This window comes from Artemia sp. Qi Xiang Cuo, chromosome 6 (genome assembly GCF_049724085.1).
Source record: "Artemia sp. Qi Xiang Cuo chromosome 6, ASM4972408v1, whole genome shotgun sequence".
NCBI classification, from domain to species: Eukaryota; Metazoa; Arthropoda; class Branchiopoda; order Anostraca; family Artemiidae; genus Artemia; species Artemia sp. Qi Xiang Cuo.
In genome coordinates, this window is record NC_142799.1 from 53,880,379 (window position 1) to 53,904,615 (window position 24,237).

The window sequence follows — 24,237 nt, forward strand, 5'->3', positions numbered from 1 at the left end:
CATCTAATTAAGGACTAAGTTCCTTGAACTTATCTAAAGAGTATGGAAACAAATTACAAGAAACTTAAATGCCTCTTCGACAAAAAAAAAAAAAAAAAAAAAAATCTTGGCTTTCTTGTAAAATTCAAAGCTATTTATTTCTCTTTACTCTCTACCTCTGTATTTTCTTACTACGCTAGCGCTAGGCATATTTTTTTACAATTTATTTGAAACGGCGGAAGCAATTTTTCATTTCTATTCTTCCAAACTTTTTTAACTGTGAAAAAACACCCTGAGCCTTGGCCCACTATGCAGTTAAACTGATTGGGATGCAGTTGAATTGAAAGTAACTCTGAAATCAGTAAATATAGATTTCCTCAATTTGATTAAGTAAGACTTAGTTGTTATAGTGTTTAGTTCAAAAAAGAGATGAACTGTATCATTGCTAAAATAAAAATATATTTAAATATAATTATACATAAAATATATAATAAATTAATGAATATAATGAACATAAAAAAATATAAAATGAAAAAACAAACATATAAATAATATAAATATAATAATATAATAATAATGAAGGACTTGATGCCTTGGACTTAGTCAAAGGATTAGCCAAAAAGGGCTAATTCACTTAATGAATGGCTAAGTTCCTTGGACTTAATCAAAGAGTTAGCCAAAAAGGGCTTATTCACCTAATGAAGGACTAAGTTCCTTGAACTTATCTAAAGAGTATGGAAACAAATTACAAGAAACTTAAGTGCATCTTCGACAAAAAAAAAATCTTGGCTTTCTTGTAAAATTCAAAGCTATTTATGGTCTCTTTACTCTCTACCTCTGTATTTCTTACTACGCTAGCGCTAGGCATATTTTTTACAATTTATTTGAAACGGCGGAAGCTATTTTTCATTTCTATAGAAGGAATGCCAAAGCTCCAAAGATTCGATTCCCTCCACTTCCTTTGTCTTCCTGGCGTGGCCAGAATTTTTCATGGGCACGAATAAACAGGTTTCCTCGGAGGAGGAGAAGAAGGTAAAGAATACGGCATTGGACTTTACAATCCCTACCGGTGATGCTGATCTCCATATCACGGCCCTTCAAACAGGAAGTACAATGGGGAGTTTGGGTCCAGCCTTCCAGTGCTTTCACGCGCCCCTCCTTTTCACCTTCCCCAGATTTCTCCAGGTACCCATTTAGAGCTGATTTGACTCTGGTTAAGGTTACAAAGTCACGCTACTGACCTCCGTTCCAAATCAAATAGCCAGTGACACCAGGACTCGAACCCATGTCCTTACCGACAAAGTATTTCAAGCCTAGCGTGCTAACCACTCTACTACGAATAGAACCGAGTAGAAATTGGTTTCCAACCCCATTTAGAAGAAATGATTCGCTCTAATGTTTCTTTTATTAAATTAAAAGGCCTTATAGGGCCTTTTTCAAAGCTTTTTTATATATATTAATATTTGTATACTTATATATGCGAACCGGAAGAAAAGAAAATTGAGTGGGCGTGGACACATTTTTTCATTTATTTTTTTCCCCCATAGTTGTGATAAAGGGTAATCCTCATGTCGACTAGAAATCCTGACAAATCAAGCCATCGATTCTGAAGTTGAAGTTCAGCAAAAAGCCAAAAGACCGATGTTGGCACTGAAAAATTGTGTTGAACTTGGAAAAAGACTCCATGCTTGTAGAGGTTAGAGTGAACTTTGCAAGCGCTATCTCTGCTTTATATGGCAAATCAGACTTTAAATAGATTCCCGTGCTCCACCAGTTAGATTCCCCACTTCAGTTGAGACACACACTGATTATTTTGGCTCTGGCTTAGCTTATACCTTTTCACCTTTCAGAAAAATAATAATTCCACCCTGTATAGCAGTATTGTAGTGGTAAGGCTCATTACATAGTATTATATATACATATATACTATATATATATATATATATATATATATATATATATATATATATATATATATATATATATATATATATATATATATATATATATATATATATATATATATATATATATATATATATATATATTTAAATTTTTCATTGTTTTCTTAAAATTAATTGTTTTTATTATGTATATTTATTAGTTTATTGTGTTTAAATATATATTTACTTTGGCAATGATGTAGTTTATCTATTTTTCTGAACTGAACGTTATTCTGAATTAAATATTTTGGTTATGGCTTAAATTACACATTTTTAGCTTTCAGAAAAGTAACAAATCCACCGTGTGTGGCAGTATTATAGTAATAAGGTTGACAATATAACAATAGAGTATTATATATATATTATATTTATATTATTTATATGTTTGTTTTTTCATTTTATATTGTTTATGTTCATTATATTCATTAATTTATTATATATGTTATGTATTATTATATTTAAATATATTTTTATTTTAGCAATGATACAGTCATCTCTTTTTTGAACTAAACACTAGAACAACTAAGTCTTACTTAATCAAATTGAGGAAATCTATATTTACTGATTTCAGAGTTACTTTCAATTCAACTGCATCCCAATCAGTTTAAGTGCATAGTGGGCCAAGGCTCAGGGTGTTTTTTCACAGTTAAAAAGTTTGGAAGAATAGGAAGATAAATCTGCAACCAAGACTAGAATATGGTCAAAGATGGCTCTGAAGCATAGGCGCTCCGAAAAGCGCATGAAGATTTGCTAGATGTTCTCCACAGAAATTGCCTACGGATCGTTCTGGACACCTGGCTGACTGTCCGTATTTCTAACAGTAGGCTGTACGAAAAGTGTGGTTCAGTTCCGCTTTCTTGTGCTATAATGAGAGAAAAATTGAGATGGCTAGGGCACGTTCTGCGGATGAAGGATGACAGATTCCTAAAAATTGTCCTTTTCGGCCAGCCATCTAGGGCTAAACGGAGGAGGTCGTCCACGGTTGGGGTGGGAGGATGTCATAAAGAAAGATTTAAGGGAAACGGGAACTTCCTGGGAGGATTTAAACAGGGCGGCTTTGAATAGATTGGGCTGGAGAGGGAAGGTGCATAGCTGTGTTGGCCTCAGGTGGCTCGATGCTGCGCTGAGTTGTTAGTAGCAGTAGATTACCTATTTTTTAAGTTATGTAAAGGGTTACATAACAAAATAAGTTATTACACCCCTAACCAAGTTAATTAAAAGAGCAATTTCTCACATTGAAGTGAGTTCATTATATGTGATATTGGTGTTTGTTGTTCTCTTCTTGTGAGTTATACTTATTTATATTTTTGCTTATGGTCGCTGTACAATCGGATATACCACCCTTTAAGCTATTTGTATATCCTTTTTATAATTTTATTCAAAATATATATAGATATATATATATATATATATATATATATATATATATATATATATATATATATATAGATATATAATCTAGTATTTATTCAAAACTTTAAATACAAGTATGAGCAGGTAGTATGTAAAATACTACCAAACCATTTTCAGTAAAACGCGTATGACTTTTACGGTGTTTTGAGTGAAGCCCCCCCCCTCCCCTCAAAAAATGACCCCAAAAATTATGTCCTCGATGAAGTAAGGATGTAAAATTGCCCAATGATTTTAGACCCCCCCCCCCCCCACACAACCATATCCCTGAAATGTTAACACTTTGGTATTTATGCAGGGAAAAATTCAAGCATTGAACTTGATTGTTCAGTATATGGGGAGAGGGCAAATTTGTTGTTTCTTCAATTTTGTTTTATACAACAATGCTAAAAACGGCTCTTTCAATGAAAATACCTCCCAAAAAGATATTTCTTAAACTTTAGGGAGAGATGAACAAAAATCTAGGGGACATGGGCCCTCCACCAAAGCGTAACCCCACTTAATTTACAGTACTGTGTGTTGGGTGTCGGGCATAGGGGGTTTTCTAGTACCAGATTGCACAGAAAACACAACTAACACGTAACTGAAGCCAATTTCATGGAAATTTTTACATTTAAATTGTGCAGTAATGATTTAGTTTTGGTTTTATTTATGTTATCCAGGAGCTTCTAGACGAAGATTTATACTTTTTTATTGCTTTCTTTGCTTTATTTTTTTTCTTCTACTTTGCCGAGGACGGCTATCACGTAACTTCTTTCTTTTTGCATGATTCAATCCAAAAATTGGAAAGGATTTTATACACAAAAAAAATTCTTCAGATTTTGCATTTGGGTTAAGAAATTAGCCATTTATTTTTATGAAGGTAAATGCCCGATCAATTGGATATCTAAAGATCCAATATACAAATGGTGGAACACAATTTACCATGAACAGAAATACACAAAATTTGCATAATTCGGATACGGTGTCTTTTTTTCTTATTTTACAAATATTAGAATCTACTCACCCTCGGTTTTTCTGAGTCACTCAGTCTTCTGGAAGAACAGGATTCCGAGTCCGTATCTCTGTCTCGGCTTTCACTTCGATCCCTCGTAATAACTCCAAGACTACGACGCAGACGTCGAGGTAACAAAGGACTCTAAAATAATGAATAATTAATTAGGAAGCCAAAAATAGGTTGTTTGTAAGGCTTATCAATATAAATTGGAAAAATAACAAGACTAGCTGTACGCCAGCCCTTTGGGAGCTCACACACCAGAGGAATGTTCTACAGTGTCTCTCTCGCCTCTCATTATAAAACTAATTTTAACAAATGATCAAGAAGCTATTTTTGTTTATTTATCTGCAATAAAACTGAGGTAAGCTAAAGGCTTGACATAACGCCGTGTTGTGTTGACAAAACAAGCCTTTTATTTGACGGTTGCAGTTAAGGAGAGTTGACAAGTCGAATCCAAGTTCTTTAAAAATTGAACTTCAGACGACTAGACGACTTTCTTCTTTCATTTAATCAGATGGAAATCGAATTACAGCAAACACAAAATTTTTGAAATATATTTAAGCACCGGTAATGGCGGCTATTTATTACATCAGAGGATTGAAAATAATGGATATTTACGTTATTCACTTAATTCACCAATAAATTAAGGTGAATCACAGATAAATTCTCCCTGAAGAAAACGGCCAAATAAATCAGTCTGAATGTGAGAAGCCCCTTCAAAGAGCAGAATCTACAAATGGATACCTGATACCATCAAAATCCTGCCTGATATTATCAGAATCTTGCCTGGTGTTTTAAAAATCATTTTATGAAATGTGAGGCTACAGGAAAGCTTAATGCAACCAGTGGAAGCAGCTTGATAAATTCACCTTAATTTGATAAATTTGGGTACGATTGACACGCTTCCTAACTGAATCTACAGAGGGAGTGAATATGAATTAAAATTGGCGATAACAAAAAAAGAACTCTTCATTGCGACATAGTATCCATAATGTCAGTAATCGTTCTTTGTTTTCCTGATGTGATACTGGCAGTACTGGTTGAAGAAGATCTTTGGCAGCTTTACCAATCTATGAAACAAGGGGTTTTGCTGCAGACGATGGAATTAATGAGCCTAATTTTCACTATTTTTCTACTATATTGCAAGTCTCCATTTCTCCTTTTTTTTCTACTTCGTCTTAGTCCTTAAGTAAAAAAAAGCTAAAGAATATAACACTGGACTCTACAGTACCTACCGACGGTACTTATCTTCGTTTTATGGCCCTTCAGCCAGTAAGTGCAATGGGGGTTGGGGCCAACCATCCTGTGCTTTCGCGCCCCTTCCCTGTTTACCTTCCTCAGATTTCTACAGGTACCTGTTTAAAACTGGGTTGACTCTGGCAGAGTTCACAGTCACGCCACTGACCCTCGTTCCAAACCAAATAGCCAGTGACAAGAGGATTTCAAATCCAGTGTGCTAACCACTTGGCTAGGACGGCCCTAGTTCTTAGGGATGAACCCAAAGGGACAAGTACCACTTTTAACGCGCTCATCACTTATCAAAAATTCATCCCATCCTTTACACAAGATAATAAACATATTATTCCTTCCACTAATAGGAGACTTTCACAACGCTTTGATGACAATGTCATCAAAGTCTTTATTTCTCTGGTCAGAGGAGAACAAAGTCTGCCGACAAACGAAAGCTGCTTTTCTAATGAGCTGAATAAATTTAGTAAATGATTGAAGGTTATGATGGACAGACAAAGAGCTCAAAACAGCCTCCACTATTTAGTTGTGTTTGACAGTCATTTCCTATATCTTCAAGACAAAGTTGTACCTTCTATATCTTGCACGTCAAAAATACGGCTACCAGACCAAGGAAAGTCCACAGGATTTTCCAATGCAATTCAATTCCTGAGTTAATAACGATTTTAAGTGATCATGTAAAACAGATACAAATATCATCATAGTGACTTTAAATGGTAGATTTGTGCTTTTGCAGTGTTTATATTCGAAATAATTTTCTCGGTTTAGGGTTCATCTGGTTACCTTTCAGGACAGAGGTCACTAACTACATAGGGACAACATCGTGTAGTTAGTTTTACATCTGAACACAGAACTAGGGCGTCATTCTGCAGGTTAATATAACTTCCAGAACACTTCAGAGCAGTTTATGGATTCCCCCAAAGGTTTCGTGGACATTAGTTTCCGATTTCACTGCAACTTCATCATTATAGCAAATATTATTTAAGTAACCAAATAGAGATTATATGAAGATATAGGAAATAATTGCAAATGCCTGGTTACAATATAATTAAACTTATATTCAGTAAAAAATAAATAATCTTTTAATCACAGATGGAAAAAGAGCTTTCACATTGTACTAGTCCCATTTGAGGCTAAGGCCCCAAGCCTTCACCATCAATTTGATCCATTCCATTTGGGTTTGGAGTGTTCTGTAATTCACCATTAAAAAAAAAAAAACTTACATCTTTGGGACTTGTTGATCGCAATTCCTGAAGTTTCTTCTCTCTGCTGTTTTTTCTGTCCATCCGTCTTTTTTGCAAATATTCAGGTGCAACATGGTGCCGTTTGGTAGTGCTCCTTTCCAATGTTGTTTCTAGAAAAGAAAATAACTACAAATCATATTTTTTTCTTATTTCTGTCTTTCTATGTGACTGCAGCTTTCGTGCATAAATAAAGCATGGTTCAGGTTTTTAGCTAAGATTACTTGAGTTTTTGAATTAAAATGTTGATTTTTTTTAATATTTGGAACAAAAAAATTGCGAATGAGGTGAAACATGGTGCCGTTTGGTAGTGCTCCTTTCCAATGTTGTTTCGGGAAAAAAGGAAATAACTACAAGTCATACTTTTTTCTCATATCTGTCTTTTTATGTGACTGCAGCTTTCGTGCATAAATAAAGCATGCTTCAGGTTTTTTGCTAAGATTAGTTGAATTTTTGAATTAAAATGTTGATTTTTTTTAGTATTTGCAAAAAAAAAAATTGCAAATGAGGTGCAAAATGGTGCCGTTTGGTAGTGCTCCTTTCCAATGTTGTTTCTAGAAAAAAGGAGAGAACTACAAGTCGTACTTTTTTCTCATTTCAGTCTTTTTATGTGACTGCAGCTTTCGTGCATAAATAAATCATGCTTCAGTTTTTTAGCTGAGATTAGTTGAATTTTTGAATTAAAATGTTTATTTTTTTTAGTATTTACAAAAAAAAAAAATTGAAAATGAGGTGCAAAATTGGGCCCTTTGGTAGTGCTCCTTTCCAATGTTGTTTCTAGAAAAAAGGAAAGAACTACAAATCGTACTTTTTTCTCATTTCAGTCTTTTTATGTGACTGCAGCTTTCTTGCATAAATAAAGCATGCTTCAGGTTTTTAGCTAATATTAGTTTAATTTTTGAATTAAAATGTTGATTTTTTTTATTATTTGCAAAAAAAAAAATTAAAATGAGGTGCAAAATGGTGCCATTTGGTAGTGCTCCTTTCCAATGTTGTTTCTAGAAAAAAGGAAAGAACTACAAATCGTACTTTTTTCTCATTTAAGTCTTTTTATGTGACTGCAGCTTTCGTGCATAAATAAAGCATGCTTCAGGTTTTTAGCTAAGATTAGTTGAATTTTTGAATTAAAATGTTGATTTTTTTTATTATTTGCAAAAAAAAAAAAATTACAAATGAGGTGCAAATGAGGTGCAAAATGGTGCCGTTTGGTAGTGATCCTTTCCAATTTTGTTTCTAGAAAAAAGGAAAGAACTACAAATCGTACTTTTTTCTCATTTCAGTCTTTTTATGTGACTGCAGCTTTCGTGCATAAATAAAGCATGCTTCAGGTTTTTAGCTAAGATTAGTTTAATTTTTGAATTAAAATGTTGATTTTTTTTTATTATTTGAAAAAAAAAAATGCAAATGAGGTGCAAAATGGTGCCGTTTGGTAGTGCTCCTTTCCAATGTTGTTTCTAGGAAAAAGGAAAGAACTACAAATCGTACTTTTTTCTCATTTCAGTCTTTAGAACTAGGGCGTCATTCTGCAGGTTAATATAACTTCCAGAACACTTCAGAGCAGTTTATGGATTCCCCCAAAGGTTTCGTGGACATTAGTTTCCGATTTCACTGCAACTTCATCATTATAGCAAATATTATTTAAGTAACCAAATAGAGATTATATGAAAATATAGGAAATAATTGCAAATGCCTGGTTGCAATATAATTAAACTTATATTCAGTAAAAAATAAATAATCTTTTAATCACAGATGGAAAAAGAGCTTTCACATTGTACTAGTCCCATTTGAGGCTAAGGCCCCAAATAAAAAATCCAAATGAGGTGCAAAATGGTGCCGTTTGGTAGTGCTCCTTTCCAATGTTGTTTCTAGAAAAAAGGAAAGAACTACAAATCGTACTTTTTTCTCATTTCAGTCTTTTTATGTGACTGCAGCTTTCGTGCATAAATAAAGCATGCTTCAGGTTTTTAGAGATTAGATGAATTTTTGAATTAAAATGTTGATTTTTTTTATTATTTGCAAAAAAAAATTGCAAATGATGTGCAAATGAGGTGCAAAATGGTGCCCTTTGGTAGTGCTCCTTTCCAATGTTGTTTCTAGAAAAAAGGAAAGAACTACAAATCGTACTTTTTTCTCATTTCAGTCTTTTTATGTGACTGCAGCTTTCGTGCATAAATAAAGCATGCTTCAGGTTTTTAGCTAAGATTAGATGAATTTTTGAATTAAAATGTTGATTTTTTTTATTATTTGCAAAAAAAAAAAAAAATTAAAATGAGGTGCAAAATGGGGCCGTTTGGTAGTGCTCCTTTCCAATGTTGTTTCTAGTAAAAAGGAAAGAACTACAAATCGTACTTTTTTCTCGTTTCAGTCTTTTTATGTGACTGCAGCTTTCGCGCATAAATAAAGCATGCTTCAGGTTTTTAGCTAAGATTAGTTGAATTTTTGAATTAAAATGTTGATTTTTTTAGTATTTGAAAAAAAAATTGCAAATGAGGTGCAAAATGGAGGCGTTTGGTAGTGCTCCTTTCCAATGTTGTTTCTAGAAAAAAGGAAAGAAGTACAAGTCATACTTTTTTCTCATTTCAGTCTTTTTATGTGACTGCAGCTTTCGTGCATAAATAAAGCATACTTCAGGTTTTAGCTAAGATTAGTTGAATTTTTGAATTAAATGTTGATTTTTTTTTAGTATTTACAAAAAGAAAAATTGCAAATGAGGTGCAAAATGGTGCCGTTTGGTAGTGCTCCTTTCCAATGTTGTTTCTAGAAAAAAGGAGAGAACTACAAATCATACTTTTTTCTCATTTCAGTCTTTTTATCTGACTGCAGCTTTCGTGCATAAATAAAACATGCTTCAGGTTTTTAGCTAAGATTAATTTTGAAAAAGCAACATAAACTTAAAAGTCCACAGAATATTTTAAAATAGCTAGCAGAAAACTTGTGACAGAATCTGAATTTGAAATAATAATGAAAATTTATTTTATTTAGTGAGAAAATTGTTTTATGCGGAATTTTTTATGGGGAAAAGAAGAACTAGATGTTACGAAATTTTTATTATACAAGTATTTGAAGGTTTATTTTCGAATATAACAATATTAGATATTTGTGTAAAATAAAAAACAAAGGTGCACTAAAGATAACTGAAGAGGAGGGCGAGTGAGTGAGTGAGAAACAAAGAGATAGAGGGCTACAAAGGTTTAGTACCAACAGCGCAACTTGTTAGAAGTTGTTTTTTTTTTCACATTTTGAATCACTTATTTATAAGGTCCATTGAATAAAAAATAATGACCAAACCCTAACTAGGCTTGGAAAAAAAAATCGATTGAAATTGCCATTTCGCAAGTTCCAACCTAAAAAAAATCTTCATTATTTTTTAATTTTAAGAAAAACCTTTTCCTTAGCTAGTATTATTTTAGCTCGTTTTTTTTACTAGGATTGGGGCTATTCAGCTGTCTTTAGGGGAGATCTCCTTCAAATCAGTTTCGTATATTAACTCCTTTTTTTGTATATAGTGAAAATTGTCTTGTAAGTTTCTAGTAAGCGACTAACATAACTATAAACAACCCTTAATTTTTAACAATTTGTTAAAGACGTCGGGAACGTCCTTTTTTAAACTAATGTTTAAAAATAGGTCCAAGGTGTAGTTCAGCACGACTTTCTTCAAATTACGCTCAGAACACAACAAGTTTAGTGAAAAGGTAAGTTGAGTGGAATTAAAAATAAGTTTTAACAACCTTCACAAAAAAAACTAAAAACGTTAAAGAAACACCTTTATCTCCAAATGGACTAAAAAAAATAAAAAAAAATTCAGCTACCTAAAAAATCTAAATTTTTGATCTAGAAATGATAGTGTGGGGCCAGCCATGACACATTTTACTTTAAGCCATGATTGCCTGATGCTTTCATTTTTAGTCCTGGAAGTTCAATTTTTTGGGGTAGCAGGATTTTTTTTTCACTGCATTTGGAGTCAAAAATGTGGATTACAAAGCTTTTTTTTAAAGTTTATTTAAATTTTTAGTTGAAAAAAACATCTTCTTCCTTAATTTTTTTTAAACCATTTTAAATCTTTTTATTTTATTATCTTATATACTATATAACCATGTGTGATAATTTTTTTTTTAGTAAATAAAATTCTTATTTTATTAAATTTTTATTTATTCTAAAAGAAAGGTCTTTCAAATACATTTTAAGACCATTCAAGACTGACACAGTAAGTTCGTAAAACTAAAGACCACGTCTTCCTATCCTTCAAAACAACCAATGCCCATCTCATTAACTTTAACCGAGTAATAAGTGCAGTATGGTTTCGTCTTCGAATCTGAACTAAAAATACGAAGTTAAAGAAAAGCATTCTAAAAATTAGAAAAACAAATCAACAATTCACGGTTTTCAAAGGTATAAACACGGATTATGAGATAATGCCTCACAACACAAACCTTTTTGTGCTTGTCCAATTTCCATAAGTATTTGTTTAGCATGAGTTGGAATAACGGCTTGGTAATTTTCCAGAATAACTCTTTTGATTTGGAGGGCCCAGTCCCTTTTTTGGTCTAAGCATCTGGCCTCAAGTGTGAACTGGGTTTTGGGGTTGTCAAAAGGGATCACGTGAAAGCTTAATGGTTCACCTGGCACACTTTCAACCAACATCAAATTTGAACACTAAAAAGAATGAGAAAAAGCGTCATTTTTATTAGATGTCAATTCAATAGGTACGAAATTAAAGCATCATTCCACTTAAATACTTCAAAATAAAAATGCTAAATACGATGTGACGATGTGACCACGATGTGAGCAATACCAGAGCCATATTATTGTCATACCTGTAGGTAAAACCGAAATTATCCATGGCTACATCACCAGTAATATATCCCGCGCCTAATTTAGGGTGTTGAGCTATGCTGAACTTTTAAGCGCAACTTTTGTGATTGATAAATCAGAGTGAAGAGCTAAGGCAAATTTTTTTTGAAATCAGAAAAGGTGGAAAATTGAAACAACAATTTTTTTCTATAGGTTGACATCTACTTTTACGACTGTCGTTAATGAAGATGAGACTGAAGTCACACCCTCTAAATTAAAATGAGAATTTTGTTCTGTACTGACCACATTTAATGTTTCTGGCTAAAGATGTAAAAACATTATTGATTTAGACCTTTCAAACCAATTTCTTCCTATTTCATTTTCGAAATTCTACAATAGAAGCGTAATGGTAAAATGAAGGAAAGTCACATATGATTCACAAGTCTTTTTTTTATCCATACATGTGGCAATGATATGGCTTGGGCATAATTTAATTAGCATATAAGTGAAACTGAAAAATAGATGACATGTGAAGAAGTCTTTTGCTAGTTGTATCCTTACATTTTGCTAGATTTCAAAAAGTACAAGTAATTTCATATTTGTTTTTTCTTTATCTGAAATCCTTCTCAGGTTGCGGCACATCGCTAAAATCCTTGGGTTTCCCCGTGTGTTTGTGAGGCTTTCTTTCGAGAGTGCTAGTGCTGTAAAGGAATCCTAATTTTAATTTTAATTTTTAATAATCCTAATTTTTAGTTTTAACCCAATCTCAAAATGAAATTGACCCCTTTTTGGACCACGATTTAAAAGGGCACGGTACCTCCAAATTGAAATGTTTTGCGAAAAGGGCCCGGAGATGACAGTTATAAGTTTCAAGCCGCAACAAAATAAAAGCAAAATAAAGGTGCTTCTAAGGGTCATGATTTCAGGCAAACCAACATATTTTCTTTCCGGATTTTTTTCCCGAATAGGGGGTCCCTTTGACCCAAGTAATTCAAGATACGACAATTTTTCTTATACATTGGCGTCCTGGTAGTTAAAGAGCTTAGCTGTTCTTCGAGACCCATTTTTTCAGGGTCCAGTACCCAAAATAACATTCCTTTCGTATATCATGGTGTCCTTGGCCTTACGACTTCTGGTTTTAATTTTCAAAATTGAGGAAAAAAATTTATTGGTTCATTTTTGGCCGCTCCTTGGTTTGCTAAAAACCTTGCAGCGGACCTTTTCTGCTGCAGTCTTCAAATGTCATAGGGGACAATCTAGCAAATTCTTCACGCGTCTTTAGCGACGATACTAACCCGTGTATTTGTCTCAAAGAAAGTAAACCCTAAAATGCTTCATTATCCTTTCAGGTAGATCTCCAGGTCATCAACTTATCAGTTTAATGGAGCAAAAACAAAAGAACTGCTTATCTCCAGATCTAAGGTTGTCACCGTCAAAAATCACAAAGCACCAATAGAGAGGATGCAGAATATAACTAGTGGGAGAGGCTGTATTACCACAAAAGATAGTGTTATCCTTAAAATCGATCTTTGATGCTGTGCAAGTGACTGTTTTTTACAACTGCATTCACTTACTTCCTTCTGAGGGACTTTCAATACTTGTGTCATAGTTCCCAACTAGCTGTGATCAGCTGGAAAAGGGATCCTAGAGTACTCGATAAAATGCTTTGTCTTGCGCTACACATCCATATGGGGCTAACTCCTTGAGGAGGCTATCCTGTCAAATATATTACTGATTCCTTCAGGTGAAGTTTCAGAAAATAATAAAACTTATACATAAAACAGACATTAATGTTTCTTGGCATGAGAAGCGTGAAAAAAAAACATTATACCCATTTTTGGATCTATTGTTTGCTTTTTTAGTGGTATAATTTTTTTACGTAATGATTAAATCTATTCTTATATTATTTTATTCATCGTTAGTACATTCATCTAACTTTCCGTGATTAATTAATTTGTAAAAGATTATATTTGGAAAGCCACTAGAAATAATATATATATATATATATATATATATATATATATATATATATATATATATATATATATATATATATATATATATATATATATATATATATATATATATATTTATATTATAAAAACACCCCTCCCTTCCCTCTGTTTTGTTACCTTAAGTTATTACAGATATAGCTGCATTAAATCCGGGGCTTAGATTAGAGAAGAAGGGGGGGCATTTCATGCCCTCGATGCATACCTACTCTATATACCTATTACACTGCCGTGTCATTTCTAATCATACTACAGTAATTCCTAGAATCATTCTAGACGCTTTAAAGTTTCGAAATGAACTGTAATGTTTTCGCTTATTGCTGAAGAAATGACGATCGCAATAGTTTGACTGACACACATAAACACAGCTTTGGTTGACGAGCACTAGTACCGTTTCATAATTGACGAACCAATTTGTGGTTACCACTTTTACACAATTTTACGGATGTACCGAAATAATTTGGTAAAGAAAAAAAAATACCGCTAATTTGTTTTTAAGGAACACAAGCTACCATATCTTTCATTATTTTTGCTGAAATGTAAACAAGAATTAGGAAATTACACTTTGAAAAAAAGAAAAAAGAGCCTCCCAAGGTTAAAAAAGAAATTCTTTATTCTCATTTTTTGAATAAAACCCAAATTTTTACAAAAGAAAATATTAAGGTTTTGCAATGCTTAAACTTTACGGGATTCGTCAAATTCCTCCGAAATAAAATTTGGGTTCTCTGAGGTCTCCCCGAAAATTAATATCAGGAAAAGTTAGCAATATATAGTTCATGTTCACATTCATGCAGTTACGAACGTTAATTTCCGTCGTTATTTCAAAAGCCCAAGTCCCATTCGGGAAATTCTGAAAAATTCGGGAATAGTGGAAGCACTGACGATGGAAGCACACGCATGATGTTGATAGGCCTGTGAAGCAAATAAGAAAATTGTTATTGGCTCAGTTCTTTTTCTTTTTTTTATGCTTAAATCTATTAAATATTTTTTTTTCATATTCATTGAAAAAAAGACAATATTCATCAAACTTTCCGTAGTTAATCAATGCGTAAAAGATTTCTTTTCCAAAAGTGATTCTATGGTAGAATCACTAAAAACACAATCTATTTTAAAAAATACCCATTGATATGTACCCCTCCCCCCTAGACTTCGAAAATTACCTTTTCTGCTGTACTTTTATTAACGAATGTGTTTTTCTAAAAAAAAAAAAAAAAAAAAAAAAAAAAAAAAAAAAAAAAAAACTGAGAGAAAAAAAATTGCCCTCCAACCCCTAGATTTTCATGGGTCTCAATTTTCATGCGGAAAAATTCGGCGAAACTCCGAAAAATTTGCAGATATCGAAAGCACTGATGTTTTGAAACCTTGTTCTTTAACTGGAGTCCACCAACTGGCACAGATCTGTAGAAATTTTCAAAAACCAGTAGTTTGATAAATAAAATACTCGTTAGATTGACTTCAAAAACTTAGATCAAATTATTAACTATTCCTCATTTTCACCACTCCAGAAGTACAAAAAGTTGAATAACCCTACTTTGGAAGAATTCTCTCTCGCTGGTGAAAAAAGCGGTTACCCGTTAGCCTTTATCACTAATACAACCCTTACAGTAGTGAGACACGAGAGGCTGATATTTTGGTGTGCCCAACTCCTCTGTTTGTCCTGTATGACCTGCTCTAGCCTCTGTCAGGGTTGCTTTGAACCCTTCCCATCAAACTCCAAAGATTTACGGTCTAATTTTATAATACCCAGGACGTCCTAAGGCGGGACGCCCTGCTTTTCCCTTAATCCTTTTCGGGCCGTTTAGTAAAACTTACTTAGCGATACAGTCTTTATGAATCTTGAATAAAAGTGAAACCTGTGAATCCTTTGTGACTACATCCAAGTTGTGAATCCTTTGTGAGCCCCATCCAAGTGGTGAGTCCTTTGTAAAGCCCATCCAATTTGTGAATCCTTTGTGAGCCACATCCAAGTTGTGAGTCCTTTGTGAACCCCATCCAAGTTGTGAATCCTTTGTGAACCCCATCCAAGTTGTGAATCCTTTGGCAACCCCATCCAAGTTGTGAATCCTTTGTGACTCCTATCCAAGTTGTGAATCCTTTGGGAGCCCCATCCAAGTTGTGAATCCTTTGTGACTCCTATCCAAGTTGTGAATCCTTTGTGAACCCCATCCAAGTTGTGAATCCTTTGGGAACCCCATCCAAGTTGTGAATCCTTTGTGAATCCTATCCAAGTTGTGAATCCTTTGGGAGCCCCATCCAAGTTGTGAATCCTTTGTGACTCCTATCCAAGTTGTGAATCCTTTGTGAACCTCATCCAAGTTGTGAATCCAATCCAAGTTTTAATGAGGCTATATTTTAACCTAATAAAATTTAAAGAGAAAAAGTGTGCATTATAATCATACCAAGAAGCGGAATTAGTGTATTAGCTATTCGCCGAAAAACGTTTTCTCTATTTAATTCTCAGCGCTTTTGTATCTTTTTTTTTTAATACAGTGAAGGAAAACGTCAGAATATTTTATATAAAATATTTGGGACTGATTAGAAAAAAGGACTGAATAAATTCCTTACCATAATATGAGTTTTGTAAACGAAGGTCATATCTTCTTTTCTTTTACAAATTAGTAAAATTTTCTCAAAGAGAAAAACGTGCCTCAAACCTCTAGCTCCACATAAACGAAACACTCCTTCAGCAACAAGTTCACCATAGGTAGTCAAGTCCTGACCCTATAAATAAAGACGTTACATAAATCAGATCTTAATACATAAAGCACTTTTGGCTAGTGGTTTGCTCAAATATCATAGGCAGCGCGATAGCGCTGCCTAAGTAAAGAACGATGTGGGCACAATGTTTTATTATTTTTTTTTCCTCCATTCCCGGGAACTTCGTATCGAAGGAGTCGTCGTGGAAACTTCGAAAAGGACTCATTCGATTGGAAATTGGAGTGGTTAGTGCCCTTTTTAATAGTCGAAAGTGATTGGAGGGCAACTAGCCCCCCCCCCCCCCACGCCCATCATTCGCCCCAACAAATCCAATCAAAATTTTGAGATATCCATTTTGTTCAGCGTAGTTGATTTCCAGATAGAAAATATGTTTTTGAGGAGGACACTCCCTCAGAGCCCTCGGGGCAAGGATTTTAATTTATACCCTGAGGGCATATAAGAACGATTTTTGCACTATGAATCATTTATTTGTTTTTTTTTTCTTCAGAGCAGGGCTCCTGGTATCGAAGAAGTTGTCGTAGAAACTTCGAAAAGGGCTCATTCAATTGGAAATTGGAGTGGCTTGTGTCCTTTTTAATAGTCGAAAGCGATTGGAAGGCCATTTTGTTCAGTGTATTTGATTTCCAGATAGAAATTATTTTTTGAGGAGGACACTCCCCCACAGCCTTCAGAGCAAGGGTTTTAAGTTATGACCTGAAGGCATATAAGATTATTATAGAAGGCGTTGTCGTAGGAACTTCAAAAACGGCTCATTCGATTGGAAATTCAAAGGGCTAGTGCCCTGTTTAATAGTCGAAAGTGATTGGAGGGCAACTAGCTCCCCCACGCCCATCATTCCACCAAACATATTAGATAGACTTAGTTAGATAGCCGCCTTGTTCGACATAATTGATTATCTGGTAGAAATTACATTACTGAGGAGGACACTCCCCCACTGCCTTCAGAACAAAGGTTGCTAGTTATGCACTGTGGGCACAAAAGTTTTTATATAAGGCGCAGTTGTAGAAACTTAAAAAAGGCTCATTGGATCGGATATTTAAAGGGCTAATGCTCTTTTTAATAGTCAAAAGTGATTGGAGGGGAACTAACCCCCCTCGCACGCCCACCTTTTCCCCAAACACATCCAATCAAAATTTTGAGATAGCCATTTTAATCAACGTAGTTTTAAGTTATGTAAATTAGGTCTTTGAGGATAACAACCCTCTCACAGCCCTCAGGGCAAGGGTTGTAAGAAAACTTCAACTTCAACTTCAGCGTGAAACTACCACAAATCAGCATCGATTAATAAATGAAACCCAAAACGAACAGAAATTAAAATAAATAACCGAGTCAAACTAAAACGAGCAGAAATTAACATGAGTTAGGCTCAAAACCCCTATGCATTCCCAAGGCCAGAACATAATTTGCATTTTACTGAAAAAAATACAAATGAATGTGCATTGTCAGTTTAATATACATATAGGCCTACTGATATTTAGTAATCAAAATGTTAATATTATTTGATCTATTGCAGATGTAAGAGGAAAAACATTTATATTTTTTCAGCAAAGTGCAAATTATCTTCTAGCCTTGTGAAAGCATTGGGGTTTTGAGTCCTACTCGTATTATTTTCAACTCGTTTCGGGTATGACCCGGTTATTTGTTGCATGTTCTGTTCGTTTTGGGTTTCATTTATTTATCGAAGCTGATTTGTGGTAGTTTCACGCTTGGTAGATTATTTGATTTTATTTTTGCTCATTTTTTGTTTAATGTCTATACTTTTCTTTGAAAAACTTATTTTGTGGAAAAAGTTTTTTTTAATTAATTTCAGGGTAGAACCCTCCTGGCGAAGCATTCGAAAACAAAGATTCAGTTAGCTTTCTCCATAAGGTATCAACTTGCCAAGGATTTTAATTTAAGAAAGAGATGGAGGCAAGCTTATTTATTGAGAAGGTATTGAACAATACAAATGGTCGTTTTTAGCATTTGAAAATCAAGAAGAGCATATATTTAAGAAATAGTCTTTATTTTTAGACTATAAAAATATTTTTAGACTATATAAATAGTTTTCTATTTAAGAAATAATAAGGAGAAATGGTCTACCTCTGGAAATATCTCCCTCTGGGCCTGTAAGGGTCATATGTAAATTCCTATGAAAAGTTTCAAATATTTAAACTATCTAAGGTTTATATATAACATAATTAAACTCCTTTTATAAACCGTAAGTTTTGAATATCCATGAGCCTTTTCGTAAGATAGAGCTTGAGGTGAAGGATGAGCCATTTTTTGAATTTTATTGTATAATTTAATTTTATTTTATGAATATTTTATGCTTGAATCGTAAATGTAGAAATCACAAATTACCATTCTGAAAGGTATAATAATGTAATTAAAGTGCTAACACAGTTTTATATTAATGCTTCAAGTACGGTCACGAATTCAATTGCAATTTTTGTGCGAAACGCTTTTTACTCCAATTCAATTCGGTGCTTTGTTTTACTTCTTTAACAGGAAAGCCATGCTAATGAGATGTGACACCGAAAAACAGATGATGAAGGTCAAATTTATACAGGGTATAAAGGAAATAAGTTCTTCTCGCTGAATAAGCACACCGGAAAGCACAGTTTTTGAGTCAAAAATGTACTTCTGCGCTTCTGGTTCAGCTTTTTACCCTGAATTTGTAATTACAACTACAACATTTCCATCCCATATACCGTTTTTGAGCTTAATTTTTTTCTTTTTTACGAACTTTTAGTTTATCTAAAGCTCAGAACTCAGAACAAACAGTTTGATAACAAACAAATTGCGTTTTGGAACTCTACCTGCTTATAATCAAGGCTCTCAACCTGAGGTCTCTAATTTCAGTCAGCATACGACTTATGAAAAATACTACGGGGGCTGGAACGGAGAAACGAATTTTTATAAAATCTTGACCTATCTAGATCTTTTTTCACACCGAAAAACGGTAGCATGACATTTTTGGAAGAAAATATAGCGCCGTTTTAGGGAAGAAATTTACAGTTAAATAGACATATATAAATAAAAACATATAGTTATTCCTCGTTTAATAATGTAAGATTTTACCTGGCCAGAGTTTGTTGTCGCAGTAAATCATCTATACAGTTATTCATAAAACTTCTTCCAAAATAAAAAACAAATCAATCCTTTTTGAAAACTCTTTTTAAATGAGAACCTTGAACATAAAGATGATGTTATCGGGGTGAAAACTTAAACGTCCATTTCTTTCTCGAAATATGTTGCACCTGAGAAAGATCTTAAAAAGATTTTAAAGATCTTATTCCAATGATTAAAAATCGATCAAAATTAATAAAACAAGCAAATCAGGCAAAATATATAAGAAAATTTGGACAAATTTACGAATCATCTAGAATTTATGATGAGGGGGGGGGTATAGCCTTCTGCAATCCCATGTAATAACAAACCGACCAGATAATTGTCCATGAAATATCAGCTTTTATTTGACAAAGTATCAATATTAGCATTTTTAACATTATGCAATTATCATGAGATTGAACTGCTTGAAGCAAAAGAACCTAAAAAGAAAGTCTTCTTGAGGATTTATTTAGGGATTTAATCTTATCTGCCATATGGAGCAATTAATTCTATCTGTGATCGGGACAAGTTATCCTGACCCCTTCTGACTGTGTGAGAAAATTCCCACATGAATAGGGAGCAATGATCGAAATTCTTAAATGTTTTCTTGTGAAACTATTGATTTAACGAACAATCGGATGACACTTGAGGAAAAAATAGAAATTTTTTTGTGAGATTGTTTTACAATAGATTTAAACAGGACCTGCAAGTTCATTGGATATAATCGGTCATATATTTTTGAATCATTTTTTGGTCTCCGATTGCCTTCAAATGGCTCACAGAACTGGTAGACAATTTGAATTACCCTAGGATGATAGAAAACCCTAGGATGTTTTACCCTAGGATGATAGAATATCATCAATAGGGGCGTCGTTTCAGGAGGAGGGGGAAGTTGCCCCCCCCCTCAACAATTTGGAGAAAAAATAATTATAAAGCCCATGCCTCTTAACTATTCGGATATGGACCCCTCTTGTCCCCCCTCCAATAAAAATGTTGGAGCTACGCCGCTAATCCTCAATAAGTGAAGTTAGTCATTTTTACAACTCTGAAAAAGTTATACCAGCTTTCCCTCTCACAGAGACTATCTGTCTTAGCTTTACTCTAAATAGCCATGGCTTGGCTCTCAAGTCTTCCACCAAGTTGATCAAATTCAATACGAAACTATTTTCGGCACCGATTTCAGCAGCTAAGTGGGCAAACAATAGCGGTACGAAAACATTGCCCTTCGCGCGAAATTTTCAAAACTAAACATCATGGACACCAATAGTCAACTGCAGTTAATCAATAGTTGCATGACTGATCTCAACTTACTTCTTTCGAATTTTCTGCTGAAGAGAAGGAAACGATTGAGGATTAAAACTTCTCAGGAAGAACATTTTTCTAACATTTTTTTTTTTTTATGATGACGATCGCAATGAAATTCAGTGCTGTTTTTGTTAGATTGGCACCACAGTTCATATAATTATCCAGTAAGCTTATCGCAGATCATTTCTGGTCTTCGTTCTCGGTGCGAACAAAAAGCTCCTCCCACTTCTTTCTGCATTAGCGGGTTAGTCTGTTTCCGATTGTTTCCAACAAAGTGCATTATTCGTAATAGCGGGTTTCCGATTAGATCAGAGTCTGACTTGTCTACCCGTGAAAAGATCTGATGCCGCCTATGTTTCTATCTGCAGAAACGTTTTCTGGAGCACTCGCACCTTGGTCCGGGTTTTTATAATGGGTGAGATAGGGAAAGATCATACTGGATAATTATATAAACTGTGATTGGCACCAAAAACAAAAAATTCATCAAGCTCGAATCGCTGCCGCTTTCTTTGCAATTCGGTTCCGATTTGACAATTCAGTGCCGAAAAAAGCTGCATAAGCCCGACCCTTTACTTCTTTTACTAAAAAGGTTATAAAATATAAATAAGCAAATAAACACAAAAAAATAAATTTTTCTATTTCGTATACTTCCGAGGGGGAAAAAAATAAGAAAAGGGAGGATAATAGTCTTCCAGGTTGACTTCGATTGTTTTTAGGTCAAAGCAGTGAACTTCCAACTTTATTCATTAGGCAATAAATAATAAATAAACACAAAAGAATAGATAAATGAAAGAAAAGAAAAAGAACAACTAACGCAAAAATGAAAGACGAACAAATTCACACTAGCTTCAAAATAGTCATTGTGCAAAGGGATTTCTCTTCGCCTACACCATGTTACTAGATTACAAAGCTGATATGTTTAAACTTATCTAAACAGAAACAGATATGTTACTGTTCTTTATAAAACAAAACGTAGGTTTTAAAAATTCTGTTACATCATCTAAAGCACTGGCTTCAATTCCCTCTGGATTTTATGCCTTACCCTAGATTTTTAAAATTACCTTTTTCGGTAATTTCGTTGAAAAATCCGTTTTTAAAAATAAATTCATTACAACAATGACAAATTAACTCCCCCCCCCCCTCTCAAGATTTTGAAAAAATACCATAATTAAAAATTTTTATACTAAAAAAATATTTGAATAATTTCATCCCCTTCTTCTAAATTTTTGCGAATATTTTTTTATAATATGTATTTTTTATTAGGCTGTTGGTACAATTTTAACAGTCAAACGACCGTTTTAGAAGTAACCGAGGCTAGACAGATGTGATGAAAGGAACACGATAGAATACCCAAAATGTATAGATGAAAATGATTCAGATCGAGCAAAGAAAATATCATTCGTACGTGAGCTAGCACAGATTATCCACTGTCAGGTTAATGGAGACGTGGGTTCTAGGCACTTATCCCCGTATAAAATAACACTCACAGACAATACCCCCACCGGAAAATACACCCTCCCCCCTGCGGAAAATAGGTTTTTCCAAATTGGAGAATTTTATTTGAGTTGTTTTTATTTTAGTTTCGTTGAGAAGTGCTAAGGAAAGGGATAAAGAAGAACTTACACACCACAAGTATCTTAAAACATACAAAAAACCGCAAATCCATTTTTGTTGAAAAATGGACTTGTACAATTTTAGGTAGTAGCGGGCGCCAAATTAAAAAAAAAATCAATAAAAAAAATGTAGGCGAAAAATCATCAAAATTAAGCTAAAAACATATGGCGCCAAAAATTTAAGAAGGTTATCTTCCCTTTGAAAGCATGGTTGGCTTTGGGAGTAGAGATGACCCTAAAGGTCCGGTACGAACCACGTGGTTTATGGTCCTAATATGGGCCTAGAGTCTCTAGGGGAAATGGATTTCTGAGAAATTGATTGCGTAATCAAAGTGTGTCAATGACCTAAATTTCCAAAGGTTCTACTCCGGTACGAACCACGTGGTTTATGGTCCTAATATAGGCATAGAGTCATTAGGGAGAACACGTGGTTAATGGGGTCAATGACCTAAATTTCCAAGGTCGATGTTGTTGTTGTTGTAAGTGCACGCTCTCTGCGAATGCTATGCCGTCCAGGAATTTGGAACACCTGTGCTGTCGACCTAAATTCACCTATCGTGAATCAATAATTCCCCTTAGAAACAACAAATTAATTCCCCTTTCTTGACAGATCAATCAACCAATGACATCATCTGTCAGACTTTAAAAATTTTCGCCTAGAGACGATTCTCCAGGAATAGATCCAAGTCATTAATGTCTTTGCCTCGGAAACAACTCTTTTGGTCGAACTACAAATGATATTAATAGTCAAAGGACATTGAAACAATTCTCCAAGAAAAATCTTAGCGATGAATTGTTTTAGCGCGGGAATCAGGTTTCTTATTAATTTGAAATGCATTAGCGCAGAGATGCCAAAAACAAAAGGAACACGCTGAATTACGTTTAGGGATTATTTGGGCGAAACTATTTTAGACAGGTTATGGAACTATTTCGGCGAAACAATTAGAGACATTTTGAAAGAAGATTTTAGGAAAGGTTTTAGAAGAGAGTTTAATGGTGAAACTCTGTGGTCGTTATAATACACAAGTTTCATTTGAACAGTGTTGTGAGGTCCTCTAACCCAACCCCAAAGGGTTCCAATCCTCCTACCCCAACCCCGAAGGAAGCCCCCGGTCCTCAAAGGCCCCCCAAGCTCCCAAAGGGCCACCGGCGCCCCCAAAGGCCCACCCAGACCCCCAAAGGCCATCCCCGGGCCCCCCAAAGGCCCATCGAGCTCCCAAAGGACCAACGGGGTCCCAAAGGCCCTCCACCGGTCCCCAAATGTCCCCCAGGCCCCCAACTGCCCCCCGGACCCCCAAAGGCCCTCCCTGTGCCCCAAAGGCCCTCCCTGTGCCCCAAAGGCCCTCCCCCGGCCCCCAAAGGTCCCCCGGACCCAAGAAGCGCCGCCGGGATGCGCCATGGGCCAGGAAAGCGCCACAGGATGTGCCGCAGGGATGCGCCGCGGGTCAGGAAAGCGCCGCAGGGAGGCACCGCCGGACAGTGCTGCAGGATGCGCCGCAGTGGTGCGCTGCAAAAAAACGTAACTAAACAGTAAACATTTCGACAGGTTATCCCCCAAACGCCATCCTCCGCCCCCCAAAGATCCTCCCCTGGGCCTCACTGGTCCCCAAGGCTCCCCACGGGGCACCCGGCTCCCAAGGGCCCCCGGGCCCCCCCAAAGGTCCTCCCCGGTCCCCAAAGGTCCACTGGGCTCCCAAAGGCCCCCCCGGACCCCAAAGGTCCCCCGGGTTCCCAAAAGACCACTCAATCCTCACGGGCCCCGGATCCCCAAACGCCCTCCCTGGGCCCCAAAGGTCCTTCCCCGGTCCCATACATGCACACGAAAACTTACACACACACAAAAACGTACACACACACACAAAAACTTACACACACACACAAAAACTC

General features: G+C 35.1%; 1 protein-coding gene across 4 annotated transcripts in view; it reads right to left on the bottom strand.

Annotated features, from left to right (window-relative positions):
• GEFmeso (Guanine nucleotide exchange factor in mesoderm) overlaps nt 1–24,237 on the bottom strand; it is a 255,666-nt gene that overhangs the window by 2,672 nt on the left and 228,757 nt on the right. For all 4 annotated transcript variants that reach the window (XM_089090831.1, XM_089090832.1, XM_089090833.1 and 1 more), the window contains 4 exons: nt 16,187–16,342; nt 11,249–11,471; nt 6,801–6,931; nt 4,339–4,470 (listed from right to left, as the gene is read on the bottom strand). In XM_089090831.1, the coding sequence (XP_088946957.1) occupies nt 4,339–4,470; nt 6,801–6,931; nt 11,249–11,471; nt 16,187–16,342 (642 nt within the window). The remainder of the gene's footprint in view (nt 1–4,338; nt 4,471–6,800; nt 6,932–11,248; nt 11,472–16,186; nt 16,343–24,237) is intronic.